Source organism: Myotis davidii, unplaced genomic scaffold (genome assembly GCF_000327345.1).
Source record: "Myotis davidii unplaced genomic scaffold, ASM32734v1 scaffold1754, whole genome shotgun sequence".
Lineage (NCBI taxonomy): Eukaryota > Metazoa > Chordata > Mammalia > Chiroptera > Vespertilionidae > Myotis > Myotis davidii.
Window position 1 is genome coordinate 392,009 of NW_006285993.1, and position 25,539 is coordinate 417,547.

Consider the following 25,539-nt stretch of genomic DNA (forward strand, 5'->3'; position numbering starts at 1 on the left):
GTCCGCAGGGACAGCACGCACCCCGATGGCATAGCGGACGATGCCGGCTCTCTCGGCCTGGGGGATGACGTCACTGTACTCGAGGGGGTCTTTGTACTTCTGTCCATCCGTGATAACAATGAGGATCTTCTTGGCACTTTGGCGGGCCCCGTTCCCACTGTGAAATAGGTCCTTCCTGCCAGGGAGGAGAGGGAGATGGCTGCCGAGGGGGACCGACTCCGGGAGGAAGTGGTCTGTGATACCAGTAGCTCATGCGGAGGGCCGGGGAGCCCTGGCGCCCTAGGCGGTCAGGCGTGTGAAGAAATCCATCCCTTTTTGAAAACCACGCTGACAATGATCGGTGAGGCCAACAACGAAGATTCGCGGGTCCCCTGCTCCTAGACTTCCACCCACGGTGGCGTCTCACTCCCGGGAGGCAGCGTGGTTGTGGGCGGGAGCTCTGCGGGCAAGTTACCTCTGCTCTCTGAGCCTCTGCGTCTCTCCAGCGAGGTGAGAACGAGGACTGTGCCACAGCTGGTCTCCCAAGATGGCCCCAGAGAGCCCCACCCGACCCCCTGCCCATGCTGAACCCGGCCTGGGACGTGCTCTACTCGCCCGCATGCAGTGGAGGAGACACCGTGCCCAGCCTTGGTAGCTTTTGCCCCTTGGGGAGCCCTTGAAGCCCATGAGAGGGGTCTAGCTTCCCTGTTGGAGTGGCCACACGGGGAGAGGCCCAGTCACCCCGGCCGAGCCCCGCCTTGCAGCCACGGCAGTGCCGCTCTCGTGTTCCAGCCTCAGGCGCCCCCCGACCAGCCCCACGAGGGACGGAGAGCCTGTGTGACATGGCTGAGCCCCGGGCCATGAAAATAATAATAAAAGAGCTGCAGTTGAAGCCACCAAAGTTGGGAGTCGTTAGGCAACAGTAGACAATGGAGACAGATGGTATCGGGTGATTCTGAGGCCCCACTAAGGCCAAGCTCTGGCTGCAGTGGGCGGCCTCTAGGGAAGCGTTAACTCTATGGAGCTGCACAAACCATTCACACTGTGGCCGTGCGCTCACATCCGCGCACAGGTAACTCCGGAAACAGCCCTAGTCCGACATTAGGGAAGGCGTGTGGCACATGACCCAGACCCCTGGAGAAGCACACAGACATTTCAGAGGAGAGCAGTAAAAGCTGTGGAGGCGGGTGGACGCGATCCACACAGCAGACGGAAGCAGTTTCCACCCGGTCGCGCCCATGTGAAATGTGTCGGCCGCAGACGGGGGTGGGAGCCACGCTGCTTTGCGGGCGGGATTCTGTTATCCGTTTGTACTTATTTCCTCTTGTTGCAAAAAGCTGTGAGGGACCCCAGCCCGGTGGTCCAGTTGGTTGGAGCATCGTCCATACAGCAAAAAGGTTGTGGGTTCGATTCCCAGTGAGGGCACATGCCCAGGTTGCAGGTTTGATTCCGGTTGGGGTGCGAGTGGGAGGCAACCAATCAATGTCTCTCTCTCTCTCTCTCTCTCTCTCTCTCTCTCTCTCTCTCTCTCTCAAATCAATAAGTCTATCCTCGGGTGAGAATTAAAAAAATAAAATACAGTGAGGCGTTTGGCTAGAGAGGGACCGTAGGTCCCCCGATATTTCCTTAAAGTTATTGCCCTTTTGTCTTTTTTTGTAATAAAATTCCTACTCCCCACCCCAATCCCAGTCCGTGGCAGGAAGGAGCTGAGTCAGCCTGAGGCGGCTTGGCTTTGGGGAGCCGTGGGCTGGGGCTGTCTGCTGTCTGGGAGAGAGGAGCAGGGCGGAGGGAGGAGCAGGGCGGAGGGAGGAGCAGGGTGGCACTGAGAGAACCTCACCGTGGCCGCCCCTGGACGGAGCCCCAGAAAAGAAAGGGACAACAGACCAGGACAGAAGCCTCACTCAAGGACGGAGGCGGTTCTCATGGTTGTCCATCCCCAGGGGCCAGTGGCCAGGGCAGAAGAGCCACAGGAGTGAAGAGGGGGCATTTGGAGAAGCACCTCTCTCCCCGGCACCACCCCCAGAGCTGCGCCCCGGAGTGTGCGGGCAGCAGAGCACCCAGGACACTCAGCCACTCTCCCACGAGAGCCACGTCTTCCGTGCCGGCCTCGCACCTGGGCCCTCTCCCCGCCTCCGCACCCGGTGCTGACAGGTGCCTGGCCAGCACCCAGCCATGGGGCCGGGGCCACGTGTTATCCTGTGACACACGGTTAGTAATGCATCACGTGTGTTGGCTTTAAAGATAAAGCAAACGACACCAACAGATACAGAATAGAACATCAGCACCAGCTAATGAAGAGGGCACGCCTGGGTGAGGAAGGAGGGGAGGGCGGGAGCGGGAGAGGCACGGTGCCTGCAGCGAAGGGGGGGAGGGCGGCGGCTCCCAACCCTGTCGCTGATCCAGCACCTTCCCTGCAGGAGCTCCTCACATGTTACCTCCTTTCATCCTAAACCAACCGGTGAGTTTACTCATTTGAAATGTACCGAGACAGAAAGGGTCAGTGACGCCCAGGGTTGCCCAGATAACCAGTGGGGAGCCAGGATGGGAACCCAGATATGTCCGAACCAAAGGCCAGGAGCTGGCTGCCCCAGGTGGGCTCCGGTCCAGCCCATGCAAGGCCAGGCAACGGGAAAGGGGGCAGAGGAGCCCTTCCTGCAAGGGGCGGGGGAGGGGGGCGGGGGGTGCATGAGGGGAGCAGGAGGCCAGAAGCACTCCAGGAGGACTCTGCCTGCAGCCCCTCCCTTCCCTTCTGCATCCCTTTCCGGAGCCTTCCTCAGCTGGAGGAAGGGCTGTACCGGACCCAGGGTGAGGCGGGGATCCCGTAGGCAACAGGGGGGTGGGAGGCGGGACCCCACAGGCAGCAGGGGGAGCTTACACCACCATCTGGATGGCTGAAGCTGTATAGGTCAGTCCTTTCAGCTGGACGATGGGATCCAGCAGCCTCTGAGGGCCCGGGCTGTCCTGGAACTGGGTGAAGGTGAAGTGGGTCTCCATGACGTTGGAGTACTGCATCAGCGAGAACTGCGGGCGAGAGGGGCCTGGGCTCAGGAGCTGTTGTTTTGGGGTTTAATATGCTTTTTATTTCAGAATAATTTTGGGCTTGCAAACCATGGTCTGTGTTTTTTTGTTTGTTTTTCCATTTTAAGCATTTTTATTTTAAAAAATATATATTTTATCGATTCTTTACAGAGAGGAAGGGAGAAGGATAGAGAGTTAGAAACATCGATGAGAGAAACATCGATCAGCTGCCTCCTGCACACTCCCTACTGGGGATGTGCCCACGACCAAGGTACATGCCCTTGACCGGAATCGAGCCTGGGATCTTTCAGTCCCCAGGCCGATGCTCTGTCCACTGAGCCAAACCGGTCAGGGCATGGTCTGTGTTTTTGAGGCCCAGCAAATATATATTGAAACCCACAAGAAAAGAAAATGACCCCAAAAGACAACCGGAAACTCGAAATCCAATAATGCTTCTTTCATCATCTGCAAAGAATAACCTTGCCAACCACAATATTTGTTAAACTTGCATCTTCAAAAATGATAACACATGAAATCAATTTGTAGCTGTGTTTCCTCACTCCTGAAGAATGTGTACATACACATTCACTAATTACTGGGAGATAAAATAATAAGAGGAAGAAGCCATGAATTAAGAATTGTAAAGAATCGTCAGTGATCTGGCCAAGTTACTTTCACAGCAGAATTATTTTACAAAATTTCCAATGCTTTTAAACAGCAAAAACATTATATTTCCTGTGGCATGTGGGGACCTCCTAGGGTGAGGACGCAAATTGGCCTGTGCTGGCACCTTACCTGGACCCTGGACCCTGGCCTCAGACGGCACAGGCCCGCCACCCCAGCGATGCCACGCCCCCTCCCGGGCTGTGGTCCCCAGAAGCAGACCCTCCCACCCCACCCCTCAGGCCTAGGGGACCCGGTCTTCACCAGGGTGCTGGTGCCCTTAAACTGGCCCATCACGGCTCTGACAAAGTTCTTCATCTGCTTAAAGTCACTTTGGTCAATGCTGCCCGAGCCATCGATGAGGAAGACAATGTCCATCTCTTGGTGCGGACACTCTGTGGAGAGGAAGGGAGGAACCAGAGATGCACGTGTGGGTGCCAGCCACCTCCGAGGACCCAGAAATCCTTCCCCCTCCACAGACGCGGGGGCTGTCCTGGGCATATGAATCAATTCCCACCCGGTTCCCACACTCTCCGTGGAGGAGACCCACGTCTGTGGCACCAGCCCCGCTCCCCTCTGGCTCCCCTCTTCCCACAAGGCCTGAAAAGGGGAAGGAGGAAGTAGAGAACAGGGGCCAAGTGGGTTCCTCAATCATTTAGTTAACAAATATCTATTGAATACACACTCTAAAGATGCCATCGAGGTGAGGAGAAGGCAGTTTAGCAAAGGGGTCCAGAGTCTGCACCCTGGAGCCAGCATGCTGGGCTCAAGTCAGCTCCACCACCTGCCCGTGGTAGATTCAGGCAAGTTATGTAACTCCACTGGCCTCAGTTTTCCCATCTGTAAAATGGGCGTAAGAATAGTGCCTCCCGCGTGGGATCATTGCCAGGATAAGAAGAACTGATGTGAACACAAAGTGTCTGAGGTATGGGGTGCCCCCAATGAGCGGTCGCTGCTACCCCCATGGGCACCACAGGCTGGCATGGCGCTGGGCCCAGGGAAGGACACACTTGCAGCTGGGGCTGCCACCAGGCCCTATCCCTATCGGGACGAAGCGCTCATCCCAGCCACAGGGAATTAGCTGTCCAGGGCTCCCGGTGGAGTCCCTCCCAGGAATCATGCCAGTCCAAAAGGGAGCTGTCTTGCCCACCATTACACCTCCTGTTCCTGGAGGCAGCCTGTATCCAGCCACGCTCCCAGCTCTGAGCTCCAAGCTCCAAGCTCCGAGCTCCGGCTGAGGCCTCTGATCCGATGGCTCTGCGTCCACCCTCTCCCTCTGCGCAGTCCTGCTTCCCTCACACTCACGGGCATTGCTCCCAGGACCATTCCCGAGTGAGCCTGAGGCTGCTCCAGGGAGATGTACCATAAGACCAGAGCTTCAAAAAAAATGCCGTCCCTGCCCTGTGGAGTCCACACTGCAGTGGAAAGCCAGGCCTTAAGCAGGTGACAAATAAGACATTTCGGATTGTTCCCACACTCGTGCGGGGGGCTGTGGCCTGTCTGCCAGACCTAGTTGCTGCCTCCACTGTGCCCACATCCTGTGCTGCCCCGGGCTGGTGGGGGCCAGGGACCCAGCACTGAGGAGTGAGGCTGAGCTGAGGCCACTCCTCCCCCGTCCTCCCCCTCAGCCAGCTGGTGCAGAGAGCAAATGGGAAATCACATCCCCGTTCTCCCCAGGACTAGGACATCCAGCCCCACTGGCCACTGGCAGGCTCAGAGGCCCCTGGGCCCCCTTCTCACGTTACCCCCGCCCCAGCTGGGAGCTGGTGTTCCTGTCACCATATCTCGCATTTGTGCCCACTTTCCCAGCTGCATCTCGAAAGCGCCCCCACACCCTCTCCGCCAATACGAGCTCCCTCGTAATTCCCTTCTGTCTTGCTCCTTTCATGCGATCCCCTGGCCTCCAACAGCAGCCCCTGCTGTACCACGTCTTCTGGAAAAGGACCTGGCCAGGCAGGCTGCACCCTGAGGTCCTCCATCCCTAACAGTGGCGCTCACCTTGGACCTGCTTTCTCGGCTGTGGTGGGGGTCACCCTGCCCAGCACCCAGGATCTATCTCATGAGGATGCAACTAGGTCAGGCGCCCTCCACTGCCTGGACGCCGCCCCCTCCCTTCCAGGCAAACGCCTTGCCTGCAGGTTTACCTCCTGCGGCCCATTTCCTCAGGCCCCGGAGACATCAGGGAGGCATTTACCTCCGAGCGTTTAAATGCCACATCCCCGGCCTGACTGCACAGCCTCCGGGCAGGGCCGGGCACGCAAGAGCAGACACCCTCCTCCACGCTCTCCCTCCCTCTGCAGACTCTGCGGCCTGCGGGGTACCTGCTGCTGCTTCACCTTCGGCTAAAAGCCCGCCATGTCTGGCGTCACGGCTTCCCTGACCCAATGCACTGTCCTCGGTCACGTCCTCAGTCAGTACCAGAGAGGCCGGCCCTGCCCTGGGCCCGCTCTCCCCTCGGCCACAGAGGAGGCAGCATGGGCAAGAGCCGCCTGCGGTGCCCAGGCCCATGCTCTGTGCACGATGCCAGTGCCGGGCCCTGTGCACCCTCCCACGGCCTGCCATTCGCTGCCCTTAAGGGGGAAGAGTCATCAGCAGGAGGCGGAGACCAGGCCTCATGCCTGCCCGCTTCTCGGTGCCAGCACGTGGCCCACAGAACCACTGCCCTAGGAGACCTACCTGGCTGGGCGGCGGGGACTCTCCGGACAACCTGCAGCTGGGAGTCCAACAGGAGGCAGGACCCTTCCACGTGCATGTTCTCCCCGCAGGCTCTGTGCACGGTGGGGCCGCAGGCCTGGGTGCAGAGGCCTGTGTAGGCAAGGGGCCCAGAACACTCCGCTCCGGCCCTCCCCAGCCTCCGCTGGCCCCTGCCCCGCTGGCCCCTGCCCCGCTGGCCCCTGCTGTGACCCAGGAAACTCACCAACAGCCAGGGGCGGAGGACGGAGGCCGCGAGGGACAGGCCGAGGGACATGTTCACAGCCTCTGGGGGGACTGAGGGCCAGACACACGTGGTCACACGCAAGGCACGCCCTCATTTTTGGGGAGAATCTGGGCTGGAGGCTGAGAGGGGGGACTCGGGCATGGAGAGTCGGGGCCGGGTTTCCGGGCGGAATCACTCACTGTGCAGTGAAAGGGGCTGGCACAGGCCGGAGGCAGCGTCACAGTCGTACAGCCGTCCAGTCTGGTTGGCTCCCACCACCTCCAGGGGCGCTCCCACCACGAGTCTGGAGGCACAGCCATGACACACGTCGCAGGAGGGGTGGGGCACAGCGTGCTCCCGGGGGGTGGGGGGGAGGAGAAGTGAAACTTTGCTCTTGGCATTTGGCACTTGTGAGGCGACTCAAAAATCAGGGCCCGAGTTTAACCCACAAATGGGAAGGACCACGTGGGGTGTCATGTGTGTGTGTGTGTGTGTGTGTGTGTGTGAATATATGTGTATTTATGTACACAAATGGTTTGGTTGTTTTTGGTGTGTTTTTTAACACTCGCCAAAAATAAAACTGTTCACAACAAAACAGCATTTCCGAACTGTGGGTAAGTGCCCTTTGTTTCTGGGGTGCCATCATTCTTAGTCACCCCAAGAAACAGATCACCTCAAGTTCAATGGAAAATTTTCTGAAGTCCTAGTTTTCGAAACAACCTGATGATTCTGTAATGAATTATATAAAAATATAATATAAACAATTTAAATTGGACAATTTAAAACAGCTATAGCTATATCAAAATCCATAACTATATCTATCCATATAATAAAAGTGTAATATGCAAATCGACCGAACCGAGGAATGATCAGTCGGTGGGTGTGGGGCCTGCGAGCAGACAGCATCAGGCCAGCCAAGGTTCATACCAGTGGGCAGAGGGAGGGAACGGTGATGGGGGGGCATGGTGCCCAGTGGTGGTGGAGGAGCAATGCGGGGGGCGGGCACCATCCCCGGATTGGCCTATCCGGTCGTCTCCCACAGAGGGAGGCCGGGCAGCAGCAGCGGCAGGGTGATGGGGGCAACACCGTCCTCTGATTGGCGGCCCAGTCACCTCCTGCAGAGGGAGGCCACACTGCACTTAGGCCCTCTCCTGAGCCGTCAGTAGGACATCCCCTGAGGACTCCTGGACTGTGAGAGGGTGCAGGCCCCCGGCTGAGGGAACCCCTCTCCCCCAGTGCACAAATTTTCATGCACCGGGCCTCTAGGAGTCATGTAAATGCAATGGTTTCTTTGCAAAACTTGGGAGAAGAGACTTTTTTAACTTTGGAAAAAAATTTATCACCACCAGCAACTCCCCTACTTAGATGAGAAAATCAGAGAAAAGCTGGTGTGTTTTAATTAATTAGCGGAGCAAGGCTTTGTTACACTGGTATTTAAAGTGCCCTCCCTGCAGCCATTCCTGTAGGGAGCGCTGGGGCCCCTGAGTGTCTAAGATGCTGGTGGGAACCTAAACGGCCGGCTAGACCTGGAGCAGCCTGGCCTGCTGGTCTCCAAGCACGAGCCAACTTTTAGTCAAACTATCATGCTGCGCGCTCTTCTTTATCCATTCCTCACACGTAGGCTCCGTCTTTTCAGTATTTGGGCTATAATTCAGCAGAAACCAGGAAAAACAATAACCCTGTAACAATGGGAATTTCACCCAATATACACTATTTCCTTTATTATAGATGCGGTGAACAGTGGTCAGTCAGTAGCTCTATATTCATTTTTTGAAGACAAAGGGGCCTGAACACAATGTGGTGGTGGAGGGAGTGGGACGGTGGCTGCCTTGGGATTTGTGGGGCACAGAGGGCTCCCGGGGGGTGGAGGTAGGGGAGAAGTGAAACTTTGCTCTTGGCATTTGGCATTTGTGAGGCGACTCAAAAGATCAGGGCTTGTTGGGTGCTGAGCGATCAGCAGGGGCCTGGGGGGCCGGGGTTGGGGAGCTGGAGCTGTTCTCCATGTTGATCTGGGTAGGGTTACCTGGCACACACAGCAAAAGTATTGAGTTGGGCCTTTCAGATTTCTGCTGTTCGGTCTGTGTGTTACATTCCAAAGCAAACAAAGAAAAAACAAAACTCAGTGCAGGAGTGCGGATTCGAGGCCTCTCCCCCATGGCCATGTGATGCCCAGTGTGTGGCCCGGCCTGGGATTGTGAATAGGGGTGTCCGGGCCTCGCTGCGCTTGCCCCGGGACACCTGGCACAGCCAGCGGCTGAGGCGGCGGGAGGTGAGGGGAGCGGGGGGCCTACCTAGATCTGCCGAACTGGGCCACGCTCTGCCCGAAGCCAGCTCCGTCCTCCTGGAAGACCCTGGGCTCCTCCACATCCAGGTTGAATCCGTGACAAGCAGCCAGAACTGAGGGGATGTGGGGCGGAGGGGCAGGGAGGGGGGTCAGAGAAGCCCCCCCCCCGCTCTGGACCCCCCTTCTTGGAATCTTGGTGCCCACCCTCCCGCAGCCTGGGTTTCCCATCTGCCCGTCTTCACTGTTGCCTGGTTTGCCGTCTGTGTGGCTCCTGTCTCCCTCCCTCCCTTAGAAATAATCGGAGCGCACTGCGAAGGACAGCGAGGCAGAGGGGACCCTCGGGACCCGCAGAGGGCATCCAGAACCCGAATCAGGCCCGGCACCGCCTGGGACGTTGCATCAGGAACGCCTTTTAAACACAAAGCGGCCACAGGGTTTACTGTCCACACGGGGACCTTCTGAGAGTGAAAGGAACACCATCAACAATGACACCAGGGACACTGGGGCTGCCCCGCAAACCAGGGCATATGGTCACCCTGCGTCACCTTCTCTTTATCCAGAGGCCCTGGGGGCCAGATTGGAGAACACACTTAGAATTCTGGATTAGCCCTGGCCGATGTGCGCAGTGGCTGGAGAGCTGGCCCTCGCACAGAAGGGTCGTGGGTTTGATTCCCATTCAAGGGCACATACCTGGGTCACGGGTTCGCTCCCTGCCCCTAGTGGGGCTTGTGTGGGTGGCAACCAGTCGATGTGTCTCTTTCACATCAACATTTCTCTCTCTCCCCCACTGCCTCCTCCCTTCCACTCTCTGAGGACTTGACTTCAACCCCAAGGCCAGGGAAACTCCAGGGAAGCCAAGCTGGGCCAAGACAGGGAGGGTCCAGACCCTCATGCCCGGGCTTCGGGGAGGAGGACAGAAGTTTAGGGATCTGGGACCTACGATGGCCACGTGGGGGGGAGCCTCACATCCTAGGCCTTCCTGCCAAAGAATGGCTCCGCTGAGGCCGACGTGGCCCCAGGACCTGACAAGGAGCCTCAGCGTCTAGGCCTCAGGGTGACGTCAGCGAGAAGCGGGCGTGTGAGCCCGGGAGTGAGGCCCTTAGCGACGCGGCCCTTCCCCAGGGGCAGCCATCACAGGCGCTGGTGCCAGAGCTGCCGGGATTTCTGTGTGAAGTCGGACTTTAAGACACACACTGGACCGATTTTTAAATGACTCCTGGATGTGGGCCTGACACCGTTTCCAACTTCCAGAGTTTTCTCTTGGCAGCAGCGAGTGCCAACCCGAAACCAAGATTCGAGGGAGATGCAGGACCGGGTACCCAGGTGGTACCCAGCCATCCCCTCTCTGCTGGCTCCTGTGGCCTCCCCTCCCGGCTGCTGGGGCTGGCTCCTCTCACCCCCAGCACCCGCACAGGCCACCCAGGGGAGAGGGCCTCTGCCCGAGCAGCACCCAGCGCCCCTCTTCCCACCTCAGCTCAGGTCTCACCCTCCCCAGACTGCAAGCCAGTCCTCCTTCTGCACCCGTGGACCAGCCCTCCCCTGCCTTCAGCTCCCGGGAGAGCTGCCCCCAGGGCTTCTCCCCGCTCCGGGGCCCCACTCACCCCCCAGGAAGAGCACAGCTCCAAAGGCCATCGCTGAGCAGCCGCTGGAGGAGGACCGTGGGGCTGAGCAGATGCTGAATCGCAGGGCTGAGCACCAGCTCGCTGAAGCTGCTCGGTGAAGAGTTAATAACTACTCAGGGCCTTGCAGTGAGAAGAGAAGGCGCATTGAGGAAGTCCTTGGTTCACCATAGAGCAGAGGCCAGGGCAGAAAGCCAACACCAGCCTGGGAGGCAATCCCCAAATTCTCCCCCTCCACCACCTCTAGGGACCAGGTGGCATATGAGCCCTAGGACATGGGTGTGAGCTGGAGAGGGGCAGACCACCCCTCAGGTCTACACCGACACTACCCTACACTTGACATTTAACCTACATTTGAAGTGTTAGAAATAACTGTCATGAATATATACTTAAAATAGTATGCCACGGTTAGGGATTTTCTCATATATTTTAATGTTACAGGACATTTATTTATGTTTAATCATGTAATTCTTAAAGCACACAGAAAATTACAGAGAACAAATAGCAACCACACATTTACCTACCCCTCCCAGATTTAACAAATGTTAAAATATCCAGTGGGGGAGGGGCAGGAGGGACATGGGCCAGGGTGCTGTTGAAAGAAGTAGAACCAAACTGGTATATTCATACACACGGACTTACTAGGGAGCAGTAAGTCACAGATACATGTGACAACATGGGTGAGTCTCAACAGTGTCATAAGTGAAAGAAGCCAGGAACCGGAGGCATTATGTACGAGTCCTTTCATACGAGCAGGTGCCACCAGCCCAGGAAGATCAAAGTCGGAAGCGTGACCGCCTCTGGTGGGGCGGGGAGGACACTGCTAGCATTCTTTAAATTTAACATTCAGCACTGAATATTTTAGCATTTGTTAAATCAGGGAGGGGCAGGTAAATGTGTGGTTGCTATTTTCTCTCTCTGTAATTTTCTGTGTGCTTTAAGTATCACACAATTAAACATAAATAGATGTTTTGTAACAACATGAAAAAAGGTCCGCTATATAAGAGCCCAGACTTGGAAGGTGGAAATATATGACAGAATCCCTAACCGTGGGCATGCTATGTTAAGTATATATTTATGACAGTTATTTCTAACACTTCAAATGTAGGTTAAATGTCAAGGGTAGACAATATAAAATAGCTTTCTAAACAAAAATTTTAGCCCCAGTTACTTGAGCTGATACTCGATGGACAGAAGAGATCAGTTAGACGCTGGGAGGGGCACTGATGGTGCCCTGGCAAGGACTGGGCCGGGGACGGCAACTCCAGGCTTCGAGGCGAACATTCCTACTTCCTGCAGATTATTGTTGGAGAGAAAACCACAGCCCCCAATCGAGGCACTTGCGCTAAAAGCCCATGACACCAAACGTAGAGTGAATGCCCGACTTGACTGCAGGTGCAACCTCTCCCAGAAACGTAGTCTCATTAACCAGCCGGGACCTTCTGGTTAAGCACCAGCCAGGTCATCAGTGGCAGGGGCCTCCTCCACCCACCGCAAGGAAGACAAGCCGCCTGGAAAGAAGTCCTGGCTAAAAAGAATCCTTCCTTTTCTTTTACTACTAACTTCTCTGCCACACCCTCTTCCCATAAAACCCTTCCCAAGGAAACCGCCCTTTCGGGTGCTAGATGGGGTGCTGCTTGACTCATGAGTCGCCTAGCAAAGCCCATCAGATCTCCAAGGGTGCTTGGTGGAATTTTGCCTTTTAACACGATCAAGGCCAAGTTGAACAACAGCTTTCTCCCTCTTGTGCTAAGGGGTCTGTTGCAAGCAGCACCCTTTCAGCAGTTCCGTAGATCGGTGAACCTCTCTCTGTGTCTAGAATCTCAAAATAATTTTTTAAAATATATTTTTTATTGATTTCAGAGAGGAAGGAAGAGGGGGAGAGAGACAGAAACATCCACGATGAGAGAGAATCATGGATCAGCTGCCTCCTGCAAGTCCCCACTGGGGATCAAGCCCACAACCCGGGCATGTGCCCTTGACCGGAATCGAACCTGAGACCTTTCAGTCCAAAGGCTGATGCTCTATCCACTGAGCCAACTGGCCAGGGCTCAGAATAATTTTTTAATGATTTTCCTAAACCCCCAAACTTAAAGATCTCTTCATTTCTTCATCTTCACTGTACCTCATCGAATAGACACGACCTTGAATGATATCACCTTTCACACATAATCTCTAATTTGGGACTTCCCTTCCAAAGCAAGGCTTAAGGCTAGCATTTTGCTGACTCGGCCACTGTAAAGATTTCCACCTTTGCTGCAATTATATTATCACTTGTCTCAGCAAAAGACTCTTGTTGCCCAGTCATTTTTAAAGAACAATAAGGTCAAATTGCAAAAAAGATAAGCAAGTGCTTGCCAAAACCACAGGCTGCATGGAAGTGTCTTTCTCCCAGGCTGGGTGCAGAAGGCGCCCGCCCCGCCCCCTCCAGCAGTTGCTGTGAGGTGCCTCCTCCTGGGTATCCCCAGGAGTTCCACAGTCAAGAGAAGTGCTGCCTCGCTAAGTATATTTTAAAGCCCCTGATATTGCCACTTATAATAAGAAATATATATTTTGTCGTTGTCCCGTTTCTGGCACAGAGCTCCTAAAACTCTTGGAATTTCCTAAGTCCTAAGCGTATAACTGCAGAACCAGCTCAAACTGGTCCTTGTTTCTAACAAGGTACTGAGTTGCTTTTCAGAGACAACAGACCAAATCCGCAAATCATGCAGACCAAGCATGTGCCATGATGGAACCAGAGGACCAGGACATGACGGAACCTGAAGGCCAGTTCTGAAGTGAAGGGTCCACTGTCCAGAAGGATCCAGTGCTGGAGCCCCTTTACCATAAATGGCCAAATTCCAAAACTCTTCCATCAAACCTGCCCTGCCAGCACTTCGAACACCCGCCTGCTCCCCATCACCCCTAAAACTCGCCTGAGCCCTGGATCTGAGCTCTGCCTCCTCCTTGCTGGTCAACTTAGCAATAACCTCTTCTTCTCCTTTTTTTTCCTCAAAAGCCCATGTCACAGCATTGGCTCCTGTGCACACATAGGGCAGCAGGCCCTCGCTCCACAGCAAGAGCAGTAAATAAGTGTGCCTCTTGTGACCGTAATGAGGTGACTTTTGAAAACAGGTTGAGGGCTGGTTGCATAGAGCCACCCTGTGATTGGAGGGCTGGAGCTTTCAACCCCACCCCAGCTTCCTGGTGAGGACTCCAGGGGGCAGCCCCAGATTCCTTTGCTAGTTGCTCAGGCTTGTTGAAAACCAGGGCACTAACCAAGTCACTGTACTTCAAGGGCGATCCAGCGCCCTTGGCAATATGCCCCCCACCTGGGTGCCCTGTGGCCACTCCTCCCTGCCCCCAGTCTGCTGTGGCTACTGAAGGGTCTGTTGCTCGGGCTACACCGGCGCTGGGGCACCGGCTTCCTGCTGGGCAAGGGGTCAGCTCCTTATGAGCTGGGACATGACAGGCCGACAGGACTGCCTCCGACTCTTACAGGTGAACCCAAACCTCCTTCCAAAAATCTTGACCCTACGAGGTTCATTCATGAGAGTTCACCCCCCACTTTCCCATGGTCCAAGGCACAGGGTAGGGTCAGTCCCTTTAGAACAGCCCAAAGGTCAGTCAGAGGGTGAACAGCCAGGGCTCGTGAGCGATCACCAGCGAAACCACTGCTGTGGTTCATTCCTGTTTCCATCCAGATGGTGTCAGTGTTGGGCCGAATAGCGACAGTGGTCCATGTGGCCTGGCTGCCTGGACTAGACCCACCTCTGTACCAGGCGTCAGTGGGAATTTCCCTCATACCCTCTCTACAGGCTGCAGGGCTGCTGCTACAGGAGAGGCGGGCATTGGAGGCTCTACACACTCCACAGGGCCGAGTGGCACCTGCACTTCCAGAGACGGCGGGCTGGTGGACAGGGAGCAAATGGAAATGCCACATAGTTAACGTGGGGTCTGAGCCACGGCAGGGGTGGCTAAGGAGACATATGCCTGCCCAGCCCTAGAGAGGGAGAGAAGCTCTTGCCATGATTCGCTCTCCTTCCTGGGAGCCTCTGCCTGGAGCGGTGCTGGGTACCCTGCTCAGAGCTGGGACCAAAATCCTGGGGTGCTCCCTCCTGCTGTGTGCTGTGCCCAGCCCTTACCTCCTGGAGTCAGACACAGCTAACTCAGATGGTAGCCTCCGTGGAGATGCCCAGACCGTCCACCTGCTCCTCCAGCACTGTGCCTGCTCAAAGGCACTCGCTGCTCTGATCCCCATCCCACGTGTGCCCTTTCCAGCAGCAGAAGGGACGGAGGCTCTGTGCCAGGTGGGGAAGGAGCGTCCTCCAGACCCACACCCCCTGCGAAGCCTTACATGTCTTTCCCGTTGAGAGGCTTGCCCCTCATCAATCACAGCTTCTGGGACAATGTGTGTCTTAAATCACCAAAAACAAGTCGGTGGTGTCTGGGCCTGGAGCTCCCGTGCGCTGGCTGCCCATCCCCCTCCCCCCCAAAATGTCCTGCAGCAGAGGCGGGTCTTCACAGGCTCACTGGTCTCATCAACCTGACAGCCCATTTTCCTGTTGTGCCCAGGAGACCGGGCACAGACCTCAGGCAGCCGTCCTGCGACATCTGGTGGGGCCGTGCGGGTAGCCTGGGAGGCACTTGCCAGGCCCATTGTTACCCCTCTCAAATGAAGGCAAATTGCTCTTATGACACAGAGCAGGGGGTATATGGGACATCTTGTGTGAAGGTGTTTTTTTTTTAGTTGAAGTTATTGGGGTGATATTGGTTAATAAAATTATATAGGTTTCAAGTGTACAATCTGTAATACAGCGTCTGAATATTGCATTGTGTGTTCACCATCCCAAGTCAAATCTCCTCCCATCACCATTTATTCCCCCTCTCCCCACTTCTACCGCCCCCACCCCCTTCCCTCTGGTAAGCACCATACTGTGGTCTGTGTCTAAGAGGTGGTTTTTCTCTTTGCTTAATCCCTTCAGCTTGTTCACCCAGCCCCGCAACCCCTCTCCCTTTTTCACCTGTCAGTCTGTTCTATATCTATGACTCTGTTTTGATTTTGTTAGTTATTTTATTGTGTGAAATCATACGGTATTTGTCTTTCTCTGGCTGGCTTGTTTCACTTAGCGCAATACTCTCCACAGCCATCCATGCCGTCGAAAGGATAAGACTTTCTTTCTTTCCTTTTGTTTACAGCTGAGTAGTATTCCATTATTAAATGTACCACAGCTTTTTTATCCACTCATCTACTGATGGACACTTGGGCTGCTTCTGAATCTTGGCTATTGTAAATAATGCTTCTATGAACATAGGGGCACATATATTCTTTAGAATCAGTATTTCAGGTTTCTTTGGATATAGTCCCAGAAGTGAAATTGCTAGGTCATAAGGCAGTTCCATTGGGAAAAAATATATAGGTTATTCTTGATTTCAGAGAGAGGAAGGGAGAGGGAGAGAGGGAGAGAAACATCAATGATGAGAATCATTAATCAGCTGCTTCCTACATGCCCCCTACTGGGGATGGAGCCCAAAACCCCGGTATGTGCCCTTACCTGGAATTGAACCAGTGACCTCCTGATGCATGGGATGACACTCAACCACTGAGCCACACTGTCCAGGCAAGGCAGTTAAGTTTTTAATTTTTTGAGGTAACTCCATACTGCTTTCCACAGTGGCCACACCAATCTGCATTCTCACCAACAGTGCATCCTGGCCAACACATTGTTGACTTATTGATGATAGCCATTCTGACAGGTGTGAGGTGGTATCTCATTGTGGTTTTAATTTGCATTTCTCTAATGATTAGTGACATTGAGAACCTTTTCATATGTCTATTGGCCATCTGTATGTCCTCTTTGGAGAAGTGTCTATTCAGGTCCTTTGCCCATTTTTTAATTAGATTGTTTGTTTTGGTGTTGAGTTGTATAAATTATTTATAAATTTTGGATATGGCCCTAGCTAGTTTGGCTCAGTGGATATTGCGTTGGCCTGTGGACTGAAGGGTCCTGACTCGGCCCCTTATCAGATGTATCATTGATGAATATGTTCTCACATTCCGTGGGATGTCTTTTCATTTTATTGATGGTTTCCTTTGCTATGCAAAAACCTTTTAGTTTAATGTAGTCCCATTTGTTTATTTTTTCTTTTGTTTCCCTTGCCCAAGGTGATATATCAGAAAAAATATCGCTACGAGAAACGTCTGAGATTTTATTGCCTATGTTTTCTTCTAGGATTTTTATGTGTTTTAGTCTAACCTTTAAGTCTTTAATCCATGTTGTGTTTATTCTTGTGTATGGTGTGAGAGGTGGTCTGGTTTCACTTTTTTGCACATATCTGTCCAATTTTCCCAACACCATTTACTTTGCCCATTGTTTGTTCTTGCCTCCTTTGTCAAGTGTTAATTGGCCATAAAGGCGTAGGTTTATTTTTGGACTCTCTGTTGTGTTCCATTGATATCTGTCTGTTTTTACGCCAGTAACATTCTGTTCTGATTACTGTGGCCCTGTGGAGTAGTTGGATTTCAGGTAGCGTGATTCCTCTAATTTTGTTTCTGTTTTTTTCTCTCTCAAGATTGCTGTAGCTATTCAGGGTTTTTTTTTTGTGGTCCCATATAAACTTTTGGAATATTTGTTCTAGTTCTGTGAAACACACCATTGGTATCCTGATAGGAGTTGGGTTGAAGTTGACATTGCTTCGGGTAGTATGGATATTTTAATGATGTCCATTCTTCTGATTCATGAACACGGTACATGCTTCCACTTATTGGTATCTTCATGGTTTCTTTCCTCAGTGTCTTATAATTTTTTTAGTACAAGTCTTTTATGTCCCTGGTTAAATTTATTCCTAGGTTTTGGGTTTGTTTGTTTTTTTATGCAACTGTAAATGGGATTGTTTTCTTAGTTTTCCTTTCTGATAGTTCATTATTGGTGTTCTGGACATCTTGTGTGAAGGTTGTTTTTTGTTCGTTTGTTTGTTTAAAGTCTGTTAATTGCAGAAAAAGAGCAAGCTTCCAATACAGATATCACCTCACCACTGGTTTTTAAGCTTTTTGGAAATTATGTGACGTGTACATGCTATTTCTGTAAAAGCAACTTTGATTTATGCCACTGCCGTTCTTCTGTTTCCTGTGTATTTAATGATAAAATTAATTGATTTTGGGTAGGAAAGCAATATGTTGTAGTTCTAAGAAATCTCTGTTGTTTATCTAAGGGGTCACAAAGACGTTTTTAGCTTCATGCTGCTATTTGACATAGTTTTCTAAAGGACCACAGCCTAAGAGCAAACAGATATGGGACTACTTTTCAGAGGATATGATATCTTCCTGACCTATTGTAATTTTCTGGCTCACAAACACTCATCCCTGCATGCCTACATCCCAGTACAAACGCACCCTGGAATCTCACTCAGAATTAATCTTCATGACATTATTCTAAGATGCAGCAATGTTTTATTTTTTATCACAACTTTTATGCTTCAATGAATAATTTTGATCCATTGATCCATTTTGTTAGTTGGAGATATAATACAACAGCAGCCCTGAAAATGCAAATATTATGAATGTAAGTAGTTACACACAAAGGAAAATTATGTGAAAATCACACCTGCCACCTGCATGTTAGATAAGGGACTGTTGCAGTCCTTTTTTGCAGTCACAAAAAAGTTTTTGTCTCTTTGGTGTAGGTCCCAAGGGCTGAGCCTGATAGAGGCCCGGCACTGGTGCGATTCCACCCTCCTGTGAGTCCTCACCAGGGGTGGGGTGTTTTGGGCAACAGCATGTCTCTGCCTCTCCTTCCCATCGCGATGTGGTCCTTCTCTCTGTTGTCATGGAGGAGCAGTCCATCTGCTTCCCAGGTCTTTTCAGAGGGAAGTGATCCCTACACAGCTGTAGACTTGCTGTCCTTGGGGGACGTGAGCTCAGGGTCTTCCTATGCCATCATTTGGACCCTCCATTTCTTGCTTTTTTTCCCTTTCTCAAACGTAGCACTTAGGATCTGGCCAGGTGGCTTGGTTGGAGCATTGCCCTGTACACCAAAAGGTTGGGGTTCAATTCCTGGTCAGGGCACTTACCCAGGTTGCAGGTTTGATCCCAGGTCAGGGCACATACAGGAAGCAACTGATAAACATTGATGTTTCCCTCTCTCTCTCTCTCTCTCTCTCTCCCTTTTGCTCTAAAATCAATAGGCATTTCCTTGGGTGAGGAAATAAGTAAATCTACACTAATAAAAGGCAAAGATGCTAATTGACCATACCTTCGCTATGCTCATCAGCCAATCTGAAGAGTATGCAAATTAACCCAACAAAGATGGCCGTTAAATTTGCATACTGCAGGCAGATCCCGCTGCACTGCCCTGTGCTGGCAGCAGTGCAATTCCAGGCCTGGGGCCGGGGCAGGCGGCAGCGCAATCCCGAGCCACCGCCTACCCCAGCGCGGAATCTGGGCCTGCCGTGTGCGACCGGGGAGACAGGGAAGGCATCGTGGGATCGGGCATACCATCTGCCACCAGGGGACCAGGCCTAAGCCAGCAGGTGCTTATCTCCCGAGGGGTCCCAGACTGTGAAAGGGCACATGTTGAGATGAGAGACACGCCCCCCCCCCCCCCCCCCGCTGCCAGCGCACAAATTTTTGTGCACTGGGCTTCTAGTAAGTAAGTTAAAAGCCTTGGCACATAGGAGATCAGTGGAGACCACTAGTGGTTTGTGGAACCCACTTTGAGAAACAGCACTCTAAAGCCGGATTCCAGTGAAGTCTCGCCTGGAGCCCACCATGAGGCTATTGTATGATAACTGGCCCTTCTGGAGACTCCAAAGCTTCCAGGTACAAAAGGAGTTTGGACCCGAAGACGGTGGATGAGGGTATCATTGGGTGGAGGGAAAGGGCCACTTTCTAGCATTCCCTCAGGTCACATGATCAACGGCTTCCCCTTCTTTTCTTCCAATTAAAAGGTCCTCAGGCCCGAGCACCCTTGTGGTGGCAGCAGCAGCGGGCTCTCTCCCGGGCAGGGGTGTGTTGGCTCCCAGCTCAGTGCCAGGCACCACTCTGAGCTTCATGCCAAGATGAGTGGCACAGTAATAACCTTATCAGAGGCAGCAGGTCCCTGATATAGGACTTCAGAGTCTCCCCGGTCACATGCGAACAGTGTCAACACCTCTCAGGATTTGTACAGAATCTGCGTATTGGTTCCCTCCAGAGGGAAGAGGAGCCACGAAGGGCTGCCCCTTCTCCTTGCCACCCCTTGAAACCTACATGATCCTATTAACCAACCTCAGCCCAATAAATTTCTTTATTTTTTTAATCACACACAAAAAAACAATACTGCGTTTTAGCAAGATCACTGGTGGCTAGTGGAGGAAGGGAGAATGGAGCTGGGGACTATGGTCCGTGTATTTCCAGGTAGAAATTTCAGGGCAAATGCTCTGGGGAGCAGGGCAGGGATCCTGCCTGGTGTTTCCATCTGGAGCTTTGACAAGACAAATGGCCCTTCCCAGGCAGGATGCTTTGTGCAAATAAACTTCATCCCCCAAAGAGAGAAAGCAGCCGGTGCCAGCCTCCCTCCTGTGGGACATTTGTTCCCCGTCAAGCCTGGCGGGCACGAGTAAAAGGGCCAGGAAGCCTCTCAGGGCAGAGCAAGTCCAAAGAGAACAGGAGGGAGTTTCTCACTGGCCACCTTGGGGGCCCGGTGGCCCATTTTCTGGGGCAGCTTGTTCATTTGCTTCCGCCATCATCTCTTTGTACTGACGTTTAAAGAAGCCAACCTGCAGGGAAGGAAGGAGAGGAAGGGAGTCGGTGGGAGAGGGGGAAGGAGGTGATGGGAAGGGGAGGGACCGCCACTCAGGAGCCCCCATGATGTTCAAGCAGTGCAGTGGCCACACTGTGACAGACTGGCCCACAGTTCTGTGAGCTGGTAATTACCTGTAGAATGTGAAACAAGACCCAGCGTGGACCAGGCACTTGCTAATCACAGAAAGAATCCATGGTGGTATCCACATCAAACCCAGGGCAGTGCTTTTCATGTTATAACTAGAGGCCCGGTGCATGGATTCACGCACCAGTGGGATCCCTCAGCATGGCCTGCAGGGATCAGGCCAAAACCAGCAATCCAACTCCGCCTGCCACTCCTGCCTGCTGCTCCCACTCATCCTGGCCCCACTGTGCATGCCACGGGCTCACGCCACTGTGGGCCTTGCGTCTGAGCGGCACTCCTGCTGTGGGAGCACACTGACCACCAGGGGGCAGCTCCCGCATTGAGTGTCTGCCCCCTGGTGGTCAGTGTGTGTCATAGTGACCGGTTGTTCGGTTGCTTAGGCTTTTATATATATAGATTTGCTGTCAAGAGAAACATGTAGAAAGGCAGAGGTGAGTGGGAAAGAAAGGGAGAGAGACTAAAGGAAGCCTGAGAACAGATAGGAACACACACATGGGGGACAGCTGGGACTGCTTATGTCAGAGGTGGAAGAGGCTCTCTCGCATGCAGTGACTGAGTGAGAACGTGGCCGACTCCAAGGGGAGCGCTGTCTTATGCTGTGAACAGTGGGAGCATGTGCTGGGGGGTCAGGAGGCGAGCACGCACCTTGTACAGTATGGCTGTGATGAGCGCCAGCAGCAGCAGTCCTCCCACGGAGCTGCCCACAATGAGGGGCACGGGGTTGTGGACCTCCTGCTTCTCCAGCACCACCTCCATCTGGAAGGAGGTGACCCCATCAGAAAGCATCGGCCTCTGGCTGCCCCGGCTTCTCCCAGCGTCTCCAACCTTTAACCTCCTCCTTGGCCTCCCCAGGCCAGACTCCAGGGGCTGAGCCACAACAGCCCTCAGGGGCTTAGGGACAACTGTCCTCCCCTCCCCCCAGGGATCTTCACCCCCACCCTCCAAACTTGTGAGCCCCCACCCGGCACACGGATTTAGCATCAGAAGCCGCTCGCCAACCTGGCTGCTGCCTCGCATACAGTCACTACCTGGGCTCTCAGAGACGCCTCCTGGCCCGGGAGCTGGGCATACACGGATCTGTCGAACGTGATTCCCGCCACACTCACCACCGATACCTTCTTCTGCAGAGTCTGCAAAAGGGCAGGAGAGCTGGCAGCTAGCTCTGGGGAAAGCTCCACGCCAGGGAAATGCCCTTGCTCTCCACTGAGGCCAGGCACAGACATTCAGGGCCCCCCTGAGGCGGAGGCTGGGGGCGGGGCTTGCCGCTGGGCCCACCCACCTGTCTGACCCAGCCGAAGCTGAGGTTGCCCTTCAGGGTGAAGTCCAGTTCCTCCTGGGTGCCGAAGGAGGGGACGTCACAGCGGAACCTCTGGCAGGCGGCAGCGGAGCAGTCCTAGGGGCAGAGAAGTAGATCAGCCCAGAGTGTGCGTGTGCGTGTGTGTGTGCGTGTGTGTGTGTGTGTGTGAAGGCAGCAGACAGCACTAACGTGTCTGATTTAAAGGAGCAGCCACATGTGAATTCAGGAATGCTGCTCAGCAGACATCCCTCTGAAGGTCACACGGACTCCTGTGTGCCTCTGAGGTGTGGCCTAAGTGGGGGCAGCCAGTCCTCACCAGCGCGGGATTCTTCTGAATGTGGGCCCGGGGGTCGGCCTCTGTGGGCGCTATTCTCTCTGAAGAGCAGTTCATAGATGGGCTCTAGGAAGACAGAGAGCAGGCGTCTCAGAGGGGACATCAGAGAGCGAGAGGGACACGGGAAACCAGGCAAAGGGCATTATTGGGGAGCCGCACACGGTCCTCAGGTACCTGGGGGTGGAGGAGCTCCAGCTCTGTCCACACCGCCGCCTGGTTCAGCTCCACAGGCACCAAGAAGTAGATGCTGACAGGCAGGTCCCTCTGTCCCGGGTTGCTCACCTGCACGGAGGGCAGCGAGGGCAAAGCATGCCAAGGCCGCGTCCCTCTCTGCTCCCTGGCTCCTGGGCCGCAGCCCCAGCTCTTGAGCCGCCGTCACTCACCTGGTATCTGAGCTGGGCCACGCTGCTCCCCTCCTCCTCTGGGGCCGAGAAGTTGAGGTACTTGGTGGATTCTTCGTGGCTGGGGAGAGAAGAGGCATGGGGCGGGGGGCGGGGGGTGTTAAAGTTCCCCGGGGCCTCCCGAGCAGCTCAGCGGGGGCCCTGGCTGTCCCGGATGAGGTGTGTGGCTGACCTGAGGGATGGGGAGATTAGGGAGCGGGCCTGGGCTCCCGGCTGGCTGCTCGCAGAAGCTGCCCACAGAGGAAACTGCCCAGGTGGGGCCGGGCAGGGGTGCAGTGAAGGGACAGAGGCAATCTGCAGAGGTCACACCTGGCTGCCTGCCTGTGGGTGCCCTGTGAGGTGTGTCAGCCCCAGTGCACACTCCTACAGACAAGCTCGGACCCCGCACCTGCTGGCTGCCAAGAGCCCGGTGTGAGGTTCGGGGGCGAGTGTGGAGCTCTGGGCAGGAGGAGGGCAGCCGACGAGGCACGTGGGTGGGCGTATCGGGGCAGCGTGCCCAGGCTACGTCCCACGGCCTGTTCCATATCACAAGTGCATACATCCCACGGGGCAGGGGTCTATGTCTGGTGATGATTACACATAATAGAGGCTCAATAAATCTTTGTTGAAGTCAAATGAATGAATTTATGGAAAGCACCCACATCGCTGTGCCTGAAATACAGCAAATGTCAGGGAGGTGTCTGCTCACAACCTCCTAGTTTCAAACACCTCATCCACCCCTCCTTGGGCGGCACCTACCCCTCATCCTCCACCCCTTCTTGGGCGGTACCTACCCCTCATCATCCACCCCTCCTTGGGCGGCACCTACCCATCTCAATCCACCCCTCCATCTCATCATCCACCCCTTCTTGGGCAGCACCTACCCCTCATCATCCACCCCGCCTTGGGCGGCACCTCCCCCTCATCATCCTCCCCTCCTTGGGCGGGACCTACCCCTCATCATCGACCCCTCCTTGGGCGGGACCTACCCCTCATCATCGACCCCTCCTTGGGCGGGACCTACCCCTCATCATCGACCCCTCCTTGGGCGGGACCTACCCCTCATCATCGACCCCTCCTTGGGCGGGACCTACCCCTCATCATCGACCCCTCCTTGGGCGGGACCTACCCCTCATCATCGACCCCTCCTTGGGCGGGACCTACCCCTCATCATCGACCCCTCCTTGGGCGGGACCTACCCCTCATCATCGACCCCTCCTTGGGCGGGACCTACCCCTCATCATCGACCCCTCCTTGGGCGGGACCTACCCCTCATCATCGACCCCTCCTTGGGCGGGACCTACCCCTCATCATCGACCCCTCCTTGGGCGGGACCTACCCCTCATCATCGACCCCTCCTTGGGCGGGACCTACCCCTCATCATCGACCCCTCCTTGGGCGGGACCTACCCCTCATCATCGACCCCTCCTTGGGCGGGACCTACCCCTCATCATCGACCCCTCCTTGGGCGGGACCTACCCCTCATCATCGACCCCTCCTTGGGCGGGACCTACCCCTCATCATCGACCCCTCCTTGGGCGGGACCTACCCCTCATCATCGACCCCTCCTTGGGCGGGACCTACCCCTCATCATCGACCCCTCCTTGGGCGGGACCTACCCCTCATCATCGACCCCTCCTTGGGCGGGACCTACCCCTCATCATCGACCCCTCCTTGGGCGGGACCTACCCCTCATCATCGACCCCTCCTTGGGCGGGACCTACCCCTCATCATCGACCCCTCCTTGGGCGGGACCTACCCCTCATCATCGACCCCTCCTTGGGCGGGACCTACCCCTCATCATCGACCCCTCCTTGGGCGGGACCTACCCCTCATCATCGACCCCTCCTTGGGCGGGACCTACCCCTCATCATCGACCCCTCCTTGGGCGGGACCTACCCCTCATCATCGACCCCTCCTTGGGCGGGACCTACCCCTCATCATCGACCCCTCCTTGGGCGGGACCTACCCCTCATCATCGACCCCTCCTTGGGCGGGACCTACCCCTCATCATCGACCCCTCCTTGGGCGGGACCTACCCCTCATCATCGACCCCTCCTTGGGCGGGACCTACCCCTCATCATCGACCCCTCCTTGGGCGGGACCTACCCCTCATCATCGACCCCTCCTTGGGCGGGACCTACCCCTCATCATCGACCCCTCCTTGGGCGGGACCTACCCCTCATCATCGACCCCTCCTTGGGCGGGACCTACCCCTCATCATCGACCCCTCCTTGGGCGGGACCTACCCCTCATCATCGACCCCTCCTTGGGCGGGACCTACCCCTCATCATCGACCCCTCCTTGGGCGGGACCTACCCCTCATCATCGACCCCTCCTTGGGCGGGACCTACCCCTCATCATCGACCCCTCCTTGGGCGGGACCTACCCCTCATCATCGACCCCTCCTTGGGCGGGACCTACCCCTCATCATCGACCCCTCCTTGGGCGGGACCTACCCCTCATCATCGACCCCTCCTTGGGCGGGACCTACCCCTCATCATCGACCCCTCCTTGGGCGGGACCTACCCCTCATCATCGACCCCTCCTTGGGCGGGACCTACCCCTCATCATCGACCCCTCCTTGGGCGGGACCTACCCCTCATCATCGACCCCTCCTTGGGCGGGACCTACCCCTCATCATCGACCCCTCCTTGGGCGGGACCTACCCCTCATCATCGACCCCTCCTTGGGCGGGACCTACCCCTCATCATCGACCCCTCCTTGGGCGGGACCTACCCCTCATCATCGACCCCTCCTTGGGCGGGACCTACCCCTCATCATCGACCCCTCCTTGGGCGGGACCTACCCCTCATCATCGACCCCTCCTTGGGCGGGACCTACCCCTCATCATCGACCCCTCCTTGGGCGGGACCTACCCCTCATCATCGACCCCTCCTTGGGCGGGACCTACCCCTCATCATCGACCCCTCCTTGGGCGGGACCTACCCCTCATCATCGACCCCTCCTTGGGCGGGACCTACCCCTCATCATCGACCCCTCCTTGGGCGGGACCTACCCCTCATCATCGACCCCTCCTTGGGCGGGACCTACCCCTCATCATCGACCCCTCCTTGGGCGGGACCTACCCCTCATCATCGACCCCTCCTTGGGCGGGACCTACCCCTCATCATCGACCCCTC

General features: G+C 55.2%; 1 protein-coding gene across 1 annotated transcript in view; it reads right to left on the reverse strand.

Annotated features, from left to right (window-relative positions):
* Positions 1–25,539, reverse strand: part of ITGAX (integrin subunit alpha X) — a 60,274-nt gene that overhangs the window by 18,308 nt on the left and 16,427 nt on the right. The window contains exons 22-26 of the mRNA XM_015559675.1: positions 22,400–22,478; positions 22,191–22,298; positions 21,999–22,082; positions 21,665–21,778; positions 21,414–21,515 (exon numbers count right to left, since the gene is read on the reverse strand). Coding sequence (XP_015415161.1) covers positions 21,414–21,515; positions 21,665–21,778; positions 21,999–22,082; positions 22,191–22,298; positions 22,400–22,478 — 487 coding nt within the window. The remainder of the gene's footprint in view (positions 1–21,413; positions 21,516–21,664; positions 21,779–21,998; positions 22,083–22,190; positions 22,299–22,399; positions 22,479–25,539) is intronic.